The 22366-nt window shown below is 36.0% G+C and overlaps 1 protein-coding gene across 1 annotated transcript in view; it reads left to right on the forward strand.

Annotated features, from left to right (window-relative positions):
• The first annotated feature begins 436 nt into the window (after window positions 1-436).
• Window positions 437-22366, forward strand: part of SOBP (sine oculis binding protein homolog) — a 220402-nt gene continuing 198472 nt past the window's right edge. Inside the window, exon 1 of the mRNA XM_051997486.1 lies at window positions 437-532. Coding sequence (XP_051853446.1) covers window positions 437-532 — 96 coding nt within the window. The remainder of the gene's footprint in view (window positions 533-22366) is intronic.

Raw genomic sequence — 22366 nt, forward strand, 5'->3', positions numbered from 1 at the left:
GGCAGCAGCAGCAACAGTGGTGGCAGGGACGGCAGCAGTAGCAACAGCGGTGGCGGCGGCAGCAGCAGCAGCGGCAACAGCAGCAGCGGCAGCAGCAGCAGCTACAGCAACAGCAGCAGCAGCGGCAGCGGCAGCAGAGGCGGCTCCGGCTCCGGCGGCTGCATCATCGGCATCCCTCAGACTACCAGAGCTCCCTTTCCTTCTGACAGTCACTGACGTCTATTGCCGCTAGAAGAGTTCCCGCTCCCCTAGCTCTTGAATCCCCCTTTCCTACCTCGGCACCTCTGCCTCTTCCTTCTCCTCCTTTTCCCCCTCCTCCTCCTCCTCTTCCTTCACCGCCACCGGCAGCACCGGCGGCCGCCGCGGCCGAGGCACCCAGGCAGGCGGCGGCGGCGGGAGCAGCCATTTCATCACCCCAGAAACCAGACACAAAAACATGGCAGAAATGGAGAAAGAAGGGAGACCTCCCGAAAATAAAAGGAGCAGGAAACCGGCTCACCCTGTGAAAAGGGAGATCAATGAGGAAATGAAGGTATTTATAATCCCCACTGGCTGGGTAAAGCTTTCTTTCTTTCTTTCTTTCTTCTTCTTCTTCTTTTTTTTCTTTTGCTCCCCCCACCCTCTTTTGCAGTTGCATGGATTTTTTTTTTTTTTTTTTTTTTTTTAGGGATCGCTTGTCAATTTCTGTAGGATGCACTGAATGTCTCAGCTCCGCCTCCCGGGTGGAAAATAAGGGCTAACTCCCAGCCTTCAATCCTGCAAATCGACTTCTTTGACTGACAGAGCGAGAGAGAGGAAAAGGGAGAGAGAGAGAGGGGGAAAGAAAGAGAGAGAGAGAGAGAGAGAGAGAGAAGAGAGAGAGAGAGAGAGAGAGAGAGAGAGAGAGAGAGAGAGAGAGAGAGAGAGAGAGAGAGAGAGAGAGAGAGAGAGAGAGAGAGAGAGGAAAGAGAAGATCTCTTACACACAATACTTAGTCTAATAAAACCCAGTGAGTTACGGAGACATCCAGGAAAGGAGGAGGGGAATAGGGGACGGGTGGGGCATAAAGAAAGCTTGACTAATCGTTTGTGCAGTTCTTTCTGATAAAACCTTTCTCCCAGTGAACCCTCCAAAGTTAGGGAGCTGCGATGGGGCAGACACCTCTGGAAAAGCGCTATCTTTCGCCTTCCTCTTTTGCTCCTTTCCTCTCCCATCCCCTTTTTAAAATAGCCAGCTGCAACGGTATAATTAAATTGTCAAACTGAAATGTTATGGATTGAGCCGCACATAATTTTTGTGCTACACGAAGGGACTCCCCTCTTTCCCTGTTCTTTCTCTCTCTTCCCCCCCCCCCCCCCCTTTCTTTCACTCCATTTCTACCCCACCTCCTTTTTTTGCTTCCCCCCCTTAAATGCTTCACTTCACAGTTAATCAAACCCGAGTAAGTCCTGTTGAAAGAAAGCTGTCTGAAGGGGCTGTTTTTGACAGCAGTGTATTTATTGGGGGTAGCCCCAGTGTCCTATCTGATATAAAGACCTGCCAGTCCAGCTGTGTTCCAGAGGAGGTTGTGCAGGAGGTTGGCACTCCAGATGTTCAGATTCTAGCGGTTGCACAAGAACACAGTTCAGGACATTTTTTTTTTTTTTCCATGAGGTTGCAGCTTTTGGCTAGATGAGAGTTTTTTCTCTGTTGACTTTACACGTCTGTTCTGGTGTTGCTTCCCCTCCCCCCTTCCTTTGGTCTGTTTTTTTTTTTTTTTTTTCCTTCTGACTCACAAACAGGTAATAGGTATTAGAGAATTTAATTTCCAGTCTTTTGAGTCTGCTAGGCTATAGCTTGCATAGAATACTTTAAACTGGCCCATTTGGTCATTTCTTAAAAATCCTGTAATTCACCTTGTTAAATCAGATGCTTAAGTTTATGTTTGAAAGACCCAACTAAAAGAAACTAGTATTCTATTATGACAAACTTGGAATATTTTAATTTTTTTATCATCCCCTAAATTTTATTACATTTTCCTTGCTGCTCAAGAATAATAAGCACCTGGTTGCTTGTATGTGTATAATGAATATTCCATACATGTATGCTTGTTGTTTGCATGATGTCTGATCTCCTCTTTCTTTTCTGTCTGAAATGTCAGTACCCATCTGGATTTTGATGCTAGTATTTTTTTCATCTGTGGGTGAGGGACATAGTGTCTAGAAAGGTGAGAAATGGATATGTAGAAGGGAATAAGGATGTGGTTGGGACATTATAAAGGGAAATTGGAAATTGATGTTTTTTATGGAAATCACCAATAATTGTAAGAATAGACAGTTGATTCTTTGAAAGATGGGAAGAAGTTGGTGCTTTTTGATGGGGCTTTCAGGAGCCAGATGCCCCATAGTAAATAAGACTGCCACTCTAATTCCATCCCCATCTCTTCTCGGCCTAATTTCCAGATTTCTTTTTCCAGTTCATATTATATTGAGAATAGCAGAGTGAGAGGTGAAGAGCTCTGTAGCTGTAGATCACACTATGCCCTGCCCCTTTAAAACATTTTTCAATGTGATCTATATAGATTGCAGCTTTTAAGTTTCATAGGTTCTAGAATTACAAATTAGCTAATTTTAATCAAAACATGTGAAATGTTATCCTGGCTGGATATAAAGGCTGACTGTGCTGGATCCTCTGGATTTGTTTTGTTTACTTTGGCTACAGGCACACTCAGCGGTTTGGGAGATAGTTGTTCTTCTACAGTATAACAGATGTTTGTCTGAACTAGTGAGGAAGAAACAAAAACAACATTGTGTGAAGGGGGAAAATTACACAATTTTTAACTAATGCTTTAGGACTAAGCACTGGAATTAACCTTGGTGCACAGAATTTTCTTTTATTTTTTAAATCGTTGCTAGCTGAAACTACAGACCTCAAGATTAATAAATTGATAGAAAGTCGTCAGATGCAATAATTTGATTGCCTTTGAGATATGCATTTTTCTCTTTGACCTGGAATAACATAAATGATCTTTGGGTGAAGTTTTTATGCCGTCTCTATTAATCATATCAGTTAGCCATGAAATCTCATTTCAAACGGGATTGTTTAATACTTATCCCTCCAATATAATAAGTTAACCTTATAGAAGGTAGAAGTATTATTTATCCTTTCTGATATGACTGCTTTTAATAAAAACCCACAGGGAGGCTTTCTTTTTAGAGCCCCCATAAACCTAAAGAAGACTGGAGTAACATAACAAATTGGTTATACTGTATAAATATGTGCAACAAAATGTCACGGAGAACACAATGTGCCCTTGTGGAGTTTCATATCTGTAATACTCAAGCTGCCTGACTGTGTTTCCCTTCATCTGAACTGCTTTCATCTGGACCAGTGTAAAATAAGCTCTGGTAAGTAATCACGGCAGAGCAGAAAGAAAGGAATGTATACAGCAGTAGACAGCCTAAGCTGTAAAAACTGTAACCCGAGCACCCACAGTGGATCAGATATCAAGGCTTTAAGGTAGGGGAAATGAAAGAGGGAAAGACGAGAGAGGGAATGGAAAAGTCAGCTTGGAAAGTGAAGGATCAGGAGTAGGGCCCCCTTAGGGAAATTTGGCTCAGGGATTAGGGAATTTTATCGTGGTGTACAGTGACCTACTCAGGTTTCAGGCCTCACTGGATCAAGTTGCTTCCCTTTGCGGGCAGAAAGAAAAAGGACTGGTGTGTATGTGATTTTTTTTTTCCCCCTTCGGGTAATAAAAAGACTATTGGTACAAGTGTCTATTTTAAGTACAGCAAATGCAAGGCACTGTGAATGAGCAACGAAATTACCTCATCACAGAGACTTCCTTCAAGATCTTCTGTTTGATATAGTCATATATTTGCTTGAGGATGGCTAAAGAAGACAAATAGAATCTGAGGTTTTCACATGACACCAGCAATGTCACTAACAGCCTGGCTTTAATATGGCTAGGAGCTAATGGTGGTCGCTGTTTCATTATATCAGATATTAAGTTACATTTTCCTTATCACTAAACTAATGTACATGACAGTTGTAACAAATTTAAATTTGATACAATACAATTTTGCGTGCAAAAAGCACATGACTGCAGTCTACTGTACTTTGATGGAAATACATTCAAACAGAAATGTTTATTTCACTGTAACCTTTACAATGTTTCATTCTTTATCTTTGGTTTCCATTCTTTCTCCCTTTCATCTTATTTCTTCTTGTATTTTTATGTTCATTATTTAAAAAAAGTGAATTCAGGTTACTTGTGATTAATATACCTTGATTAAATGTTTTCTAGAAGAGAGGAAATTTTAAAAAAAGATTACTCTGTGATCATACCTCATATTTACTTGTATAATAAGTTTATCAAGTACTTTTGTATATATTTTCTGATTTGAGTTTCATAATAACCCTGTGGGGCAAGTAGAATCAATATCTTCATTTAACAAATGAAGAAACTGAGATACAGAGAAATGGCACATGGTTACATAGCTAGTGAATAGAAAAGCAGGGATTCTAACTTACCCAGAATTTTCTCATTCTAAACCTGGTGCTTCTTTATTGAGGCCACTTGCTTGGCTACTTCTGAAATATTGAGATCACCTGAAATATTGCTTCATGCTAACAAGAAACATGTTCTCACATGCTTCTTGTAAAATTGGGATATTTGTTTATAGGAATATCTGACACATTTAAGGATTGGTTAGATTTTAGTAGCTTACCCTGGATATATATGTATTATATGTATACATATTTTATGTGTATATGTGTGTGTGTGTGTGTGTGTGTGTGTGTGTATATATATATATACCATTTTCTTCAAAAATCTGTCAGCACACATGTACTTTTATTTATTATAAAAACAATATTGCATACATATGCATGTGGCAGTATGTATGTATATACACACACAGAGTGTCCCCAAAGGTTTAGCAAATTGCATGAAGACTTTTAGGACATCTGGGTATATATAACAACGAAAGAATGCCATCAGCTGGTTGTATAGAATTCATGAAACACTTGACTGTGAACCATGGTTGCTACATATCTACATCACTCAAACTGTCCGATAGATGATTAGATTGATTAGGTCAGATTTTCATCCAATGGAACATTTTTTTTAGGGGAAAAGACTAAAAATGATTACATCTTATGCCTTGCCCTGGAAAATCTCCTACAAAACTAATTGATACATTTGCAATGTTTGGCTTATTTATCAATTGCAAAACTACAGATTAATCCATGTTAAAATTTCAGAGGGCTGTCTCTTGTGCCCAAAGAGTTTGCTGTCTATAAATATTCTCAGTAAGTTATTTGTATCTAAAATTGGGCTTCATTCCTGATGCCTTAAGACAAGTCCATCTGTTAGGGTTTAGTTGTAAACTCATCAGAAGGTTCTCCAGTTTGGGTTCTAACATTCCCATTTTGGTATTGAAAGGAGCTGTAAAAACCTTAATATAGACATGTTAGCTTGTGGATAGAATGCCCTTAGTTGGTTTGTGTCTTTTGAAAGGGGAAAGGGAAATAAGAGTGGGGGAAATTAAAGTGATTACAAGTTTAAAAACCACTTACAAGTAATGATAAAATGAACATATCAAAGATCATAGAAACATAGAACATATTAAAAAACATAGAAACCATGTCCTAGTGTCAGATCCAGACCTTTTTTTGTGATATCTGGAAAATGTAATGGATTCTGCAATAGCTTAATCCAAAATTTCAACTAGGACAGTAGACATCTTTTGTCATTCTTCCTGAAATAAGCAGTAGCCTGAGTATGTAATCATATGATGCATAGCAAAGTGAAGTCATATTCTAGAATTCAAGACCTGGTTATAGTACATTGCAATAAATTCATGGATTGCCATATATAAATCCCCTTTACGCCATTGAAACACCTTAACTATATCACATGAGGACTCAGTTCAGTTCAGTTCAATCTCATTCAACAAGCATTTATCAGTCCCTTTTCTGAGCTAGATATTGTGCTTCTGGGTGGTGAGGGATGGGGAGGTAGTCAAAGACAAAAATGAAATAGTCCTTCCATCTAAGGTGCTTAAATTTTATTGGATGTAGATCAGTCAAAGGCGGCAATATTAGAAAGATACAGGATCCTACAATTTTAGTTGGAAGGGATATAGTGAGGCAAATATACATATATATATATATATATTTGGCTTCATTCATATTGGGGATTATCAGACGAATTTCTATTTCTGTCTAAGTTTAATGGTGGGCACATTCTGAGGTGTGGTGTGGATGTCTAAGTTTCATCCAACTTTTGGGTCCCAGAGACAAGGAAATGGAAAGGAACCACTCTACTTCCTCCAAAATCTGAAATAAACATTTGAACTAAAAGAAAATGAGTCTGACAGACTCGTTCCTTTCTGCGTTTCCTGCCTTGGAGTTTGCCAAGCATTGCTCTGAGGAGCCAAGCCTTGCTCCCCTTGTGTGAAAGGCTCATAGAAAAGAGGAGGTAACATAGCTTTTTTTTTTTTTTCCTTCAGCAAAAAGGAGGGAGAGAGAGAAAAACAAGCCCTGAAAAAGGACACACATGTCAGCGAGCACCAGAGAGTTTTTAAATGGAAGGGGGCACAGGGGAAAATCCTATAGTATTAGAAAGGTCAGAATTCTCTTGTGCTCAAATGAAATGTATCCTTTACTGAGAGCCTTTGTCATTTGATGGAAATATTTTTCTTTAGCTGTCTAATATCAGCAGTAATATTAATACACAAAGGTAGATTATAAAAACACAAAGTATAAACATTTGCATTGCAGAATGGCAAACTAGTTACACATGCAATTTCAATCTAATGAGTATTGAAGTTCATTTGCTGAAAGAAATGAGACATTGTAAGGTAATATGAAGAAAAAATAAATTATGCTAATTTGAAATGCTAAATAAACAATATCTAGGAAAACAGAGATAAAGAAGAAGGGGACCAAAGGAGGTCAGAAAGATATCCTGAACATATATTTTAGGATCTGAAGACGGATGGGTATTAATATCTCTTACATAACCAAAGATCTGGAATTCTGCACCGCTTTAAGTCCAAGGGTTTTTGGCAAGGACAGGAGAATAATGTAGCAAATCTTTGTGATTTTGAGTACAGTCCAGCAGCTGTGTGTGAGAGAGCTCACAGCTGTATACAGCTGCACACCTGCCATTCTGGCTACAGAATTACCAAGAGGCTCTGCTTTTAGTTTCACAGAATTTATTTGACCCTTTCAGGACATTTGAATGCACAAACAGCAGATCAAAGATTAGGAGAGATGACTGTCTGCTACACATCACAGCAAAATATTTGAGATGCATAAACCTTTCTTTCATTCAAGAAGCATGTATTAAGCACCTAGTGTGTATTTTACCTTTGGGCAAATTATTTCATCTTTCTGTATGTTAGTTTCTTTATCTGTAAAGTGAGAGTGTTGTACTGGATAGCTTTGGAGTTGGATGTTCCTTTACAACCTTTTACCTATAAATTTAAGGCCACAGATAAAGGAGACCTTATTCTCTGTAAGAATGAATTTTATGATTAAAGTTTCAGGGTACCAATATCAAGCTCACTCAAACTAGGTATCTGAGAGAGCAAGAGAATATTCCCCCCCTTTTTTGTTTTCATTTCAGACCCAAGTTATTTTTTATTAGCATGACAATTTGTGGAACTTTAACATCATTATTTTGACACTTTCACATTCTTTGTTATAATAATGATTCCAGTAAAGACAATTAAGATGCCATAATCATATTTGAAAAGATTCTAGACCTCAAAGGGCTTCTCTCTCTGGGAGGCAATCTCAGTTAAGAGGCTTGCTCAGGTCACACAACTAGTAAGTGTCTGAAGTCAAATTTGACTTCTGGTCTGTTGCTCTCTCCACTGTACTACCTAGTTGCCCCCTCAAAGGGCTTCTCATTGAAAAGTCCCACTCAAGGCAAAAGCAATAAGGATAGTGTCCAAAGTTAACATTTCTATGGAGAAACTATTTCTTTCTTGACTTGTTTTTCCTAAGAACAGAACAGAGAATTCCTCTCGCCAATTTTATTAGAAGTTTCACTGTCTAGTAAGTGAAAACTGAAACATGAAGCAAAATGAAACCCCAACTGATTTATTTTTCACTGTTTAAAAATTTCTAATGACATATTCTCATTTTGGGCAACAGCATTATTAAATATAAATAAAGAAACCACTGAACAAGATTTGAGAGGGTTTGCATAGACTGGGGACTAGGCCTATGCCTGAGAATGTAGTCAGAAACTCTAATCTAGTTCAATTACTAATTCACTCTGAAACTTTAGACAAGCTTCTTAATCCCTTTTGCATATTCAGTTACTTCACCTCTAATGGTAGGTCAAATAGTACCTGACAAAAAACTGTCATCCGTGTCAATCCTTAGAAATGGAAGTTGAGGTGGAGACATAAGATTTTCAAACAAGACTGGATAGTAGAATTCTGGATTTGAAATGAGAAGTGGGTTTGAAACCTACTTCAGACGTGTGTGGTTATGGGTATGTCACTTAATCTCTAAATCTACTAGCTGCATTATACTGGATATGGCACAAACTCTCAGGGCCTCAATTTCTTCAAATCTTTACAAAAAGAGTAATATATGTGGAATAATGCATAGTGCACTGAGCCAGAAGTCAGAAAGATTCATATTCCAAATTCAAATGTGATTTCATTCACTTACTAGTTGTGTGACTCTGTATAAATCATTTAATCCTGTTTGCCTCAGTTTCCTTATCTGTCAAATGAGCTGGAGAAGGAAATGGTAAACTACTTTAGTATCTTTGTCAAGAAAAACCCAAATGGAATTGCCAAGAGTTGCACAACTGCACAACAATAGTATTTTCACTAGCTATCTTGCAAGGTTGTTATAGATGAAGCACTTTATAAACTTTAAAGTATTATAGAATTGGATTATTATTTTATTTTGAAAAAACTTGTTACATTCATCTTGTGTTGAGATTTTTTTAGTTGCACTCAGTTCTATCTTTATTTAAACTTGTGATATTTTTGCCATTTTAATTCTATCCATTTTGTTTTGTCTTTTAAAAAATTATAGTTTTGATTTCTAGTGCTTCTGTGGACATGGTTTGACTTTTGGCATTCTTGTCTGACTTTTGCAATTTATAATATTGCTTCATTTCTTAATTTATAATTTTTCTTTTGTTTGCTCATTTCTTTGAATTTTTTCCCCCTAAAAACATTTAGAATTTCTGGTATTTTTTTCACTTCTTATTGGTATTTTTTTTTTTTTTTGGTGTGGTTTTTGAGAACAATATTGAAAAGCTAGGCTCTCTTGTGATGTGAAATCTGATCAACTTCCAGGAAGTTGTCCATTATCATATTATAGATACAATTTTAATTGTCAGTCGCAGTTACATTTTTCCTGCCTCTTAAATTGTACAGGATTGTGAATTTCTTTTCTTTTTAAATAGTTACAATTTATATTTTATATACATGTAGGACAGGCCAGTAAATGTTTTGAAGTTAGCCCATGGCTCTTCTTTATACTTATTGACACATAGGGATCTCTCATTTTCATATATTTGAGGTTATCCCTAATCCAAACCCCAAAAGACCTCTTCTGAGTTTTGTCAGAAATTACATTTTATTGTTCTTTGAGAAACTATTTAAATTTGTTGCGAAGTTTTATTTGCCCCTAGAAAGCATGTTCTTTGATGATAGCAACTTTTTCACTTTTATATCTGTTTCTCCAGCACCTCTCACATCCTAGGCACTTAATAACTGCTCACTGATTGTTTGAAAGTGCTATACTGGACATTGTAGGAAATAAAAAGAACAATAATGTATTTACCATCAACTGACTGGAGAGGCTGACATTACAAGTGAATTGGATTGAAGAGGGGAGAGGATAGAAAGAGGAGGAAAGATTGCATTTGTTCTTGATTAAGATGAAGATCAGAGATATGAATAAGAATAAAAAATTCTCTATTCTATTTTATAGGTTTTAATATTGAAAAATATTAATGCAAAGGAATAGATATATCGGACATGATTGGAAAAGACAACTTATTTTTGATTGTTTCAGTGCTGTCTGCCCTTATGTTCTTACAACACTTCAGCGCTTACAAAATGAATAATTAAATTTAATAGCCATTCATTAATTATGATGTAGCAGTATAAATCCTGGATTTCGATTCCTGGTTTGAATCCCATTCTGCCATCACTGGTGTGATTTTGGATAACTTTCTGAGCCTAAAATTAAATCACCTTGAAGATCACTTTAGATTCTAAATCTATAATTATTTCATATTTAGCCTTTATAGTAGGGGGAACTCTAGAGTAGACATAAAATCTAGGTTAGTGGTAATGGATCAAAGTGATAATGGGTATCAGGAAAATGTGTTCTTAGATGTATGTTCAAATCTGATCTTATTTATTAATTGGATGACACTGGGCAAGGCACTTCACCTTTATCTGCCTTAGTTTTCCCATCTGTAAAATTTAAGATAATAATAACACCTATTCCTTAGGGTTGATGTAAGGATCAAATGGGATAATATTCCTAAAGTACTTTGCAAACCTTAGGGCACAGTATAAGTGCTTTTGCTGTCGTTGTTCAATTATTTTTAGTCAAGTTTGATTCCTTGAGAGCCCATTTTAGAGTTTTCTTGGTAAAGATATTGCAGTGGCTTACTGTTTCCTTCTCCAGGTCATTTTTACAAATGGGGAAACTAAGGCTAACGGGGTTAAGTGACTTGCCTAGAGACATATAGTAAGTGTCAGACCAGATTTGAATTCTGGAAAATGAGTCTTCCTTACTCTAGGACCAGCACTCTACCGCGCCACCTAGCTGTCCCTCATGTAAGTACTAGGTATTATACAAAATTTAGATGAGACACCTCAAGGAGTCTCTTTTCACATTATTTGTATATTTTATATATTACTCCTCTTCACATAATAGGAGTCTTTCTGTTTCACATTTTTCCCTTTCATGCATTCTATATTCGAGTCACAGTAGGATTCTAGTTATTCTTCAAACACCTACAATTTGTTACCTGTGTGTTTTCATGTAGAACATTTTTCTTGATTTATGCCAGGAATATATTTCTCCTCAGTCTTATTTATTGAAATGCTTTTCTTCCTTTGAGGCCTAACTCAGATGTTGCATGTTCCATGAATACTTGTTTGTTCCCTCCAGCTGAAAGTTCTGTCTTTCTTCACAGACTTCCCTTAAGCACTTTGGGTGTACCTTTGCTCTTTAACAATTTATCTTGAGTCATTCTTCTTTGGGTACATGCTGTGTATCCTTTATAACCTCCCTCCTAATCATATTGTAAGTTCCTTGGGGGAAGATAGTATTATCTTTCATCCTCATATCTCCATTGTCTAGCACAGTACTTTGCACACATTAAATGCTTAATAATTTTTTAAAATCAGCATTAATAAATACCATATATACATCATACATGTATTTATGTGGTTATTTAGTAAAATAACCAGTCTTGTCCAACTCTCTGTGATCCTAATGGGGGTTTTCTTGGCAAAGATACTAGAATAATTTGCTATTTTCTTCTCCAGTTCATTTTATAAATTAGGAAACTGAAGCAAACAGGGTTAACTGTCTTGCTCAGAGGCATACAATTACCAAGAATTTGAGGCCAATTTGAACTCAGGAGGATGAGTATTCCTGACTCTAGGCCTGGTGCTTTTATCCACTGTGACACCTATCTACACTGATACAAACATTAGAGATATGAAAAGTAATGGTTAGGCCTTCAGTGAGATGACAGAAAACTAAGGGGAAATTAAGAAAGGAAGACATCCTGGAGGAGGTGTTGTCAAGAAAATGATCTGTTAATTAAATCTGACTTACTATGTACAAGTCACTATGCTATGTATTGGAGATATAAAGATAAAAATAAAAGGTGTAGAGGACTTTCTGTATAAATACATAGAGGTAGAAGCTAAAATGTTGAATTCAAGAAAAAATTAATGGTTTGGTTGGGTGGGAACATGAGTTCTTTCAAGGAAGTGATATTAAAGCTAGAAAGTTAAGCAGGAACCAGAGTATTGAAGACATTAAATGCATTTAATCTCAGAGACAATAGGAAAGTTTTGAACATGGGAATGATTTGGTGAGATTAATCCTTAAGAAAAAGTGATTTTGGCAGTTAAGTAGGTGATGTATTGGAGAGGATAGAGGAAGTCACTCAGGAGGTTGCTAGCTTGAAGATTTGTATATGCATTGCATATACATAGTGTTTTGAGATCAGTAATTATTATTTTTAAATTGTTATATATCCTGAATTATTTACCAATATGGAAGGAAATGGCAGTATGCACAATGTAAAATTAATTTATGCTGTGTTTTTGAAAGGATGTAGTATTTACATTTGTATACATGATATTTGGCATCCTGGAAATTAACTTTTTAAAAAAGAAACAAGAAAACTAATCAGTTATGAAAAACCAATACAAGAAGAACTGGATACCTGGACATTTTTCTTACCCATGTCTTTTTTCTTTATTGTTAAGTGCTAGTATAATTAACAACCAGCTCTTTAACAACAGCAACAATAAAACACTTTTAAAATTTGACTTGCAACATTAACATTTTCTCCATTTCCTTCTTAGGTCTAGATGATGAACAAAACAATAAATTGAACCCAGATTTGTGAAATTTACCAATTTCTGAAGTATATGTGCTCACAGGAAAAACTTTAACAATCGACCTTCATACTTCTTTAGACTTCTGCTTGATTTATTTTCTTTTAGAGTTTACCTGGAACTGGAGGAGGAGAAAGAAATCTGAATATAGTGTGTTTAGCATTTTTGAGTTCCAAAATAAACAGATGAAATTATACCAACAAAGTCACAAATAAGATTATATACCATATATATTGAAAATCCAATATTGTTAGCAAAGCAAGAACTTAATAGAATGGTACTAAATATGAATAAAATTGAAAGCAAAATAAGTCCAATAACAGATATACCCTAATTTGAGAATTAACTTTATGTCTATAATAACATTCTAGTGATATTTGTCCTTTATAATATACCTTTGAATCTTTTAGTTACTAATCAATGAGACAACAGTTCTTGTTCAGTTGTTTTTCAGTCATGTCTGACTCTTTGTGACCCCATTTCAGGGTTTCTTGACAAAGATACTGGAGTGGTTTACCATTTTTTCTCCAGTTCATTATACATTAGAAAACTGAGGCAAATGGGGTTAAAAGTGACTTGCCTGGGGTCTGAAACTGGATTTGAATTCCAGACCCAGTAAACAGTCAACTAGTTGCTGTGATAGAATAAAATAACAATATATGTAAAATATTTTTCAAAGCTTGAAACTCAGTGTAAATTTGAATTATTATGCATACCATTGTTATGGGGTAACCATTTGAACTGTGTTGGTACAGTGTGATACAATAAAATGACAAAAAAGAAGTTAAGAGACCTGGATTTTAGTCCTGACTTTGCCACTAACTTGCTGTGACCTTTCATGCCAAGTTGTTTGAACTCTCTGAGCCTTAGGTTTTTATCTGAGGAAACCTAATTCTACTTGCTCTGTGCTCCTCAAAATTTATTGTGAGGATCAAATATGATCATCATGAGAGTATACCTTTTAAAAGTTAAAAGACAATTAGGAAGAAAGGAGGAAAGGAAGGAAAAAAGAAAAGAAAGAAAAAAGAAAGGATAGAAGGAAGGAAGGAATAAAGAAGGAAGAAAAGAAGGATGGATGGTAGGAAACATTTATTTAATATGGGTCAGGTACAATGCTAAGTGTTTTAGGGAAGGGAAGGAATAAACATTTAGATAGGGCTTACTATGTTTCAGGCACTGTTAAGCAATTTACAAAAAATGATATAATTTGCTATACAGATAGAGAGTAGGACTATAATAGCTTTCTTTTAAAAATATTTCTTTTCTGACACTGATACTGCAATGGATGTGTGATCCCATCAAGGTGGGACCTCCTCACTAATGGTGCTGATGCAATGCATCTAAATCTCTTCATCCTGTATGATTCTTGGTGCCTTCCCATGAATGCCTGTGCAATATGCTGATGGCCTAGCAATGGATTACTTGGTGGATTCCAGTGGAGCACTTGTAACCTGCCCAGTATTTTTGTCCTTGAATTCTTTGGTAGGCACCCTTCCTTTTCTGGTCATGTATCTCTCCAACAAAATCTTTTTATGCCACTTTTCTGGAAAGTTCATTCATAATAATATGTTGTAACATGCTCATAATCCCAATGTCCCTCTTCCTTGCTCTTTGGGTATCTTACAACTTTGATTGTTCAGAGATTGTAATATTCCATGGCTTATAGCCCTACATCACTGGGAAAATACATTTTTCTATTATATGTATGTGTATACATATATATATGTATATATATAACATATATACATATATATATATATATATTATTTACCCCAATTATATGTTAAAATAAAATTTTCCACTTAAAAAACCATTTTGAGTTCCAAATTCTATTCCTTCCTCCCTCTCCCCTTCTTGATATGATAAGATGTTTATATACATGCAGTCATATAAAACATTGGAAGAATATTGATGTTAAAAAGATGAGGTTTTGTTTCAGGAAGAAACCCAGGATCATTAAAAGTATTGTGTGATTTCCTAAAGGCAATCTCACCTCTTCACTTACTTCCATTAAATTCTGGGCCGAGTTCATTTTCTCTGTGTATGTGTGTGTGTCTGTGTGTGTATGTATCTGATCCTGTTGCAGCATCATCACAAATTAAACATACATACATGCACATATATATGTATATATACATATACTGCAGCATCATCACAACTTATATGTATATGTACACATATTTATTAAATTTGTGATGATGCTGTGACAGATCAACTGAGCTCTGTATGCTGTCCATCTATACAATATGGTTTGAACAATAGATATTCTTCATCTACCTCACTTTTCCTGCATTCATAGTGAGGTCAAATACTTTCAATTGATTTTGGATCTCATTGAAGAGACTCTGCAATGTTCTGGGGCTTAATGGAATATTCATATGAATAATATGAATAATAATGCCATCCACAAACAGGAGCATTTGGAGGATGTTAATTTGGATTTCATGCTTTCTTTAAAATTTCTTTATTGGTATCTTTTATTTTTACATTACTTACCTCTCCCATTGTTTCTCTCCTGCCATTTCCCTTTCCAGAGACCTATCCTTTAAGATAAAGAATGAAAAAGGAGGAAGAAAAAATTCAGTAAAACTAATCAATATATTAAAAAATCTTAACACATGCAGCATTCCATGCCTATGGTCCCTTACCTCTGTGAAGAAGTGGGAGTAAATGTTTTCACTTATCTTTTCACTGAGGCCAAACTTGGTCATTATATTTTTTCAGCATTTAATTTTCAATGGTTTTGTCATTATTCTTTTGATTTACTTTGTTGGATTGTACATATTGTTTTCCCAATTCTGCTTTGCAGCAATTCATATAAGTATTTCCATGTGTCTCTGCTTTCATTATATTTGTCATTTGTTACAGAATAGTAATATTCCATTACATTTATTTACCAACCAATGGCCATTTATTCTATTAACAATTCTTTGTTCCCACAAAAAATGCTGATATAAATATTTTAGTGGGACCTTTCCTTTTGTCTCATTCTCTTCCTTGACACCAGCTTACAAACAGTATAGGGAATGTGTTTACCTGTTTTTATGCTTTATTTGATAATAAGAATCAGTTTGTCCAACAAAGCTATTTCTATTGTTATATCCTTCTAGGAATCTTGTATGATTTCAATATAAATGTGGACAGTACCATGTTAGAGGAGATTTTTCAAGGCAACATTTTGTCCTATTGAATCAAATGCTTTTATGTAGACAACAAAAAATAAACACAGTGGGATCTTGTGTTCTCTGGATCTTTCAGTTAATTCTGTAACTGTGAAGTTGTGCTGTTTTATAGAATTCTGTTTGGAAAAGATTGTCTATTCCCTTTCCATAACTTTATCACAGATTTACTTGATGCATATATCGGTCTTCATAAATATTATTCTACTTCTGTTTGGGGGATTTAAAAGCATTTGGAAAAGAATTTAAAATTCTAATACCAGTAGCCTTTTCTTATGTTTGGATTTTATCATGCACTAGTGCAATCAGGGGACACCTAGGGATGGGAACCTTAAGGGGAAGCCAGAGGCAACAAAGGAAAGCTAAAACCAAAGTGGCCATTGGACATCTTTGAGCCATGATAGAGAAGGAATGATCATCCTTGCAGAAGCTATTCCATGGTCTGAGTATCCTAGCTTCTGTACTGGAGAAGATTAGATTTTTATTTTCTCCTTGAGGGTAGCAATGACATGGGGCTGGAAGCCAATATCATTAAAATTAGGGCCACAAAGTGAGGCAGAATAATGTAGTGGATAGGGGACTGGACTTGAAGATAGGAAAAGCCACATTCAAATATTATCTAAAACATTGGCTGTGAGATCCTGTACACATCATTTAGTTTTTCAGTGCCTCAGTATCCTCATCTACAAAATGAGGGAGTTGGACTAGATAGCTCATAATTCTCTAAAGCTATGTTCCTATGTTTTCTGCGATAAATAGCGACATTTACTGGAGTATTCTAGACCAACTCACTTCTAAAAGCAGTAGTCAAAAAGGCCAGGGACAGGCATTTTATAGAGATGGTCAGCATCTTACTAAGGTACAGTAGAATAAATCAGTAGGATGGTTTATCCCCTCTCATGTTACATGGAGAGAGGCACCAATTAATGAGGCTGAACAGGGCAGAGAAGTTTCTAAGGTGAAAGATTCCAGGTATAGAAGGTTATGGAGAAGTGAAAGAAAACTAGAGAGGAGGACATGTTTAGGACAGAGATACCCTATTTCATGGAAGGCTAGATTTTTTGTATGAGAAGATTTTTAAAAATTACTCAAAGTGAAGGTAAGAAAGTAGATGTATGCTGATACATTGCTGGCGGAATTGTGAACACATCCAGCCATTCTGGAGAGCGATTTGGAACTATGCTCAAAAAGTTATCAAACTGTGCATACCCTTTGATCCAGCAGTGTTTCTACTGAGCTTATACCCCAAAGAGATACTAAAGAAGGGAAAGGGACCTGTATGTGCCAAAATGTTTGTGGCAGCCCTGTTTGTAGTGGCTAGAAGCTGGAAAATGAATGGATGCCCATCAATTGGAGAATGGCGGGGTAAATTGTGGTATATGAATGTTATGGAATATTATTGTTCTGTAAGAAATGACCAGCAGGATGAATACAGAGAGGCTTGGAGAGATTTACATGAACTTATGCTAAGTGAAATGAGCAGGACCAGGAGATCATTATATACCTCAACAACGATACTGTATGAGGATGTATTCTGATGGAAGTAGATCTCTTTGATAAAGAGAGCTAATTCAGTTTCAATTGATCAAGGATGGACAGAAGCAGCTACACCCAAAGAAAGAACACTGGGAAATGAATATAAACTGCTTGCATTTTTGTTTTTCTTCCTGAGTTATTTATACCTTCGGAATCCAATTCTCCCTGTGCAACAAGAGAACTGTTCGGTTCTGCACGCATATATTGTATCTAGGATATACTGTAACCTATTTAACATGTAAAGGACTGCTTGCCGTCTGGGGGAGGGGGTGGAGGGAGGGAGGGGAAAAATTGGAACAGAAGTGAGTGCAAGGGATAGTGCTGTAAAAAATTACCCTGGCATGGGTTCTGTCAATAAAAAGTTATTTTAAAAAAAAAAAGGAAGTAGGTGTATGGATCAATAATTATCAATTTTTTTTCCGATTCATTTTTTTATGACAATTAAGTCCAAGATTTTCTTCCAGTATTTGTTATCCTCCTGTTTCAGATAGCCTATGAATCAATCCATCTGAGCCTTCAGAATTGTGGTCTCTTCAGATAGGCATTTCCACATCCTTATGGAGTATGCTGGGATTAGATTTCTCAGAATAATTAGTAATTTCTTAAAGAGTTTATCAGAAACACTTCTGATCCTAAGTAGCTATGACATCTCTTAATTTCATAGACTTTTAGAGCTGGAAAGGATTTAAAAAGGTCATTTAATCCTACCCTAGATCTTGTCACTACCCCAATCAAAAATCTTCAATGGCTTTTCATTGCCTTAGAAAGAAAGTAGAACTCAGCTGCCTGTCATTTAAAGACTTCCACAATCAGGCAATAGCCTACCTTTACAGACATATTTCTCACTACTTTCTTTCTTTTGAAGACACTCCAGATAAATTAGATTATTATGTTTCCTTGATACATAGCCTATGCTTTCCTGTCTTTGCATTTTGTTCCTTTTTCCTAGAGTCCCTTCCCCCAATTTCTACCTACTAAAACCTACCATTTATTTGGGGTCAATTTCAAAAATTACCTTCTCTGAAAAGCCTTCCTTCATTCCCTGTAAGCAGGTTTTAACAATCCTTCCTGTAAATTTCTATTGTTCTACCTTTTTATAACACATCAGAAGTCTTATGTCAAAATTATTTCTGTTTCCTCTGCTAGATGCTAACCTGACTGAAGGTAGAGATTATGTCTTATTTATCTGTGAGTAATCTTTCATAGCATCTAACATAGGATTCTGTACATCAGACATTATTTGTTGAATTAAAATTAATTGGATGTAAGCCACATAAAATAGAGAATTGTATGTATTATAGGGAAGCAAATTCTACAATCTTTCTTGGCACAATAACTTGTTTTTATTATTATTTGAGTGACGATTCCTTATGTTGAGCCTAAATATCACTTTCTGTATTCTAAATCCTTTTTTCCCCAATTATAAACCCTAGAATATATCATATACCTGGTGATAGATAATTCCTAAAATATTTACCTCACATCATTGTTGTAAGGAAAATACTTTGTAAGCATAAAAATGGTATATAAATGTGAGCTATTATTGTTATTTTACATGCTGAGTTTCAATCTTGAAAAGCAACAAATTACAAAAATGAACTTTGTTGCTTTGGTTCAGCTTAGTATCAGACCCATTCATAACCAATAGTTGAAGCTCCTACTAAGGAAATGTGAAAGGTCTGGGTTTGGGTCTTCATTTTGTGCAATGAAGATATCAGAGAATGATTACAATCCAGCTTCAGTTCTATGCTCCTAGCTCATATTGTTTTATCAAGCTTATTTTTTACTTCCAGATTTATGATTTTTATGTTGAAATATTTAGAGGTATGTATTTACATTTTACGATATGAGGCAATATTCATACTTAAATACAAAGGCCCATTTTCATTGACATTGTTAGGGTCCCATCATCATGGATGCATAGCTGTACCCAAAAGAGTACACAATTGATAGAGCACTGTCATTGAAATCAGGAGGACCTAAGTTCAAATGTGACCTTAGATACAACACTTAGTAGCCATGCGACTCTGAGAGTTCACTTAACCCTGAATGTCTTGGAAAAAAACATCGCCAAGTAACAAGCTCTCTATAAGAAGACTGTTTAATTCATTGTATTTGTATCCCTACTGCTTACCTCAATATACTCATTGTTGATTGCTCAGTTGAGAACTCAAGTATTTTGCAATTCACCTCAAATCTAAGATTTTCTTCAGGGACAAAAATATAGACAGGCTAGATCTTTTTTGCTCGTCTTCCTTGCAAAATGCATAGCTTTATCACTGTAGTACAGTGAGCCAAGTGAATTCCAGACCAGGGTAATCTTTACTTTTGTCTGCTGCTACCTAGAGAGGTAGCCTCAGAAGACAGGCTGGTATGCCTTTGTTAGAGTGAATGGTTGCAGCTGTTGTCTCCTACACACAGATCAACTGTTTTGCTTTCTCGACTATAGTAGGGATGTTCTTTCTTTAAGACTGGCCCTTTTTTCTTTCTGTTCCTGGAGGAAGAAGGGTACCCCTAACTCATCATATGCCCATGGCAGGGGATCAACTAGAGACTACAAAGGTCTTGTCATATCTTGGTATTAGTCCACTGCTCTCTCCTAAATTAGGGATTCTGTCCTTTATGATTGGTTTCAGCATATCCTCTTCCTTCCTTCCTTCCTTCCTTCCTTCCTTCCTTCCTTCCTTCCTTCCTTCCTTCCTTCCTTCCTTCCTTCCTTCTTCCTTCCTTCCTTCCTTCCTTCCTTCCTTCCTTCCTTCCTTCCTTCCTTCCTTCCTTTTTTCCTTTTCCTCTTCTTCTTCTTCTCTCTTCCTTTCTCTTTCCCCCTCTTCCCTTCTTTTAAAAATTTTATTGATGTGTTTTATTTTTACATTATAAACATTTGCAGATGAGATGTCTTTTGTAACAAAATAAAACAGTTAAGTAAAAGTAATAATATGATGACCTCATCTGAAAGTGCATGTAACATTTCACATCTGTAACAACCCACTACCTCTCTATTAAAAAAAAAACACAAAAAAGGAAAAGAAATATATTTTCCTCTTCCCGTGTCTACCTCATTGGGAAAAAAATAAAAATAAATTTCTTGTTAAAAATATGCGTAGTCAAGTAAAACAAATTCTCTCAGTAACTATATATAGAAGTATGTTTATTTATCATTTTGCATCTTAATCAGTTAATAATCAGTCAATAAATATTGATTAAGGTCCTGTTATGTCCTAGGCATTGTGCTTCTGGGGATACAAAGAAAGAAAAAGACAGTCCCTGTTCTCAAAGAATTTACAGACCAGTAGGGAAGATACAGGGGGAAAAAAGCAACTTAGCAAACATACTATATATAGGATAGATTGAAGATACTCAAGTGAGGGAAGAAACTAGATTTAAAGGGTATCTGTAAAAGCTCTTTGCAGAAGGTGGAATTTTGGATGGGACTTGAAGGAAGGCAAGAAGGGAGAGTATTGTAGGCATGAGGGACAGGCAGTAAAAAAATCTTGATGCAGCAGATAGACTGTGTTATTCTAGAAAGTGCAAGGAGGCCAGTGTCACTAGATTGCAGAATATATGGTGGAATGTAAAGTGTAAGACTTGAAGGGTGTGAAGTACAGATTATGAGGGGCTTGAAATGCCAAACAGATTTTTGTATTTGATTTTGGGGGAAATAGGGAATTTATCGAGTATGAAAGTGACAGGCTTGCAGTTTAGGAATATCAATTTGCAAGTTAATGTAGGATGGATTAGAATGGGGAGAGGCTTGAGGCAGATCAGTTAAACAGCAGTCCATGTGGTAGTTCAGGTATGAATTTGAAGAGGGCCTGTGCGATGACAGAGTAGAGAAGGGGATACTGAGATAAAATTGACTGGACTTCCACAATTGTGGTATGGTGATAGACCTGTCATATCACATAAATACACCAGATTCTCAGGCACAAAAAGCCCTTCTGAGCTGTCCTTTAAGGTTTTGCTTAGGCCTTCCTAAAAACTACCAGCGCCAACCCAAAATATCCTCAGTTGGTTGAATTTACTTTTATAAGGTATCAAGAATCAAAATCCATGAAATCACATCAAGTTTGCAGAGGTGGTAGCCCAAATGATCTGAAATCCTATCTTAATGTGTTAAGGATAATTCTCTACTAGGACTTTTTTTCTTCCCTCAGAGTAACTGTTTCACTAGATTATTCTTCTTTCTCCTCCTGCTTTCCCTTCTGTGACCCAATTTACAGTTGGAGATCTGTTCAGAAGGTCCATAATCTAGTTTTAAAGACTGGACTACATTGATCTAAGAAGGCCAATGTTTCTTCTTACTGCTTTTGGAGTATATATTTTTAAAAGTGACAGGCTTGTAAGTAGTAGTACTATTGTACTGAAGGCTATAGAAAAACCAATCAATAAACCAATAAACATTTATTAAGTGCTTACTGTTGCCAGACATTGTCCTAAGTGCTTGGGATACAAATAAAAAGAATGAAACAATCCCTTTAAAAAAGTAATTCTGTGAGTTACTCTAAACATAGAGATTAGTAGTTACAAAGTCACAGAGTTAGGAGATGGAATGTCATGTGTGAAGAATGGAAAGAAGCTTCAGATTGGCTGGATCATGGTGCAGAAGGAAGAATAACATATAACAAAGCTGGAAAGATAGGTTGGGGCTAAGTTATGAAGGTCTTTAAAATTTATTTTTTTCCCCAGAGGCAATAGGGAATCACTGGAGTTTATTGAAAAGGGGAGTAGCATTGTTAAAGAAAATCATATTGATAATAGTATGAGGATGGATGGAGTGGGAAGAAATTTGAATAAGAAAGACCAGTTCGGAGGCTATAACAATTAATCTAAGTAAAAGGTAATGAGGGTGTGAACTTAAGTTGTGATTTTTGTGAATAAAGAGATAAATAAAGAGATAGCTGGAAACAATATGGTCTGGTAACTGATTAAATATGTAGTATCAAGATTACAAATCTAGAAAAAGAGTATTTGTGGCACCTTTGACAGAAGCAGAGAAGTCTGAAAGAGAAGTGAGTGTAATGGAAAGGTAATATGATCAGTTTTCTA

Source organism: Antechinus flavipes, chromosome 4 (assembly GCF_016432865.1).
Source record: "Antechinus flavipes isolate AdamAnt ecotype Samford, QLD, Australia chromosome 4, AdamAnt_v2, whole genome shotgun sequence".
NCBI lineage: Eukaryota > Metazoa > Chordata > Mammalia > Dasyuromorphia > Dasyuridae > Antechinus > Antechinus flavipes.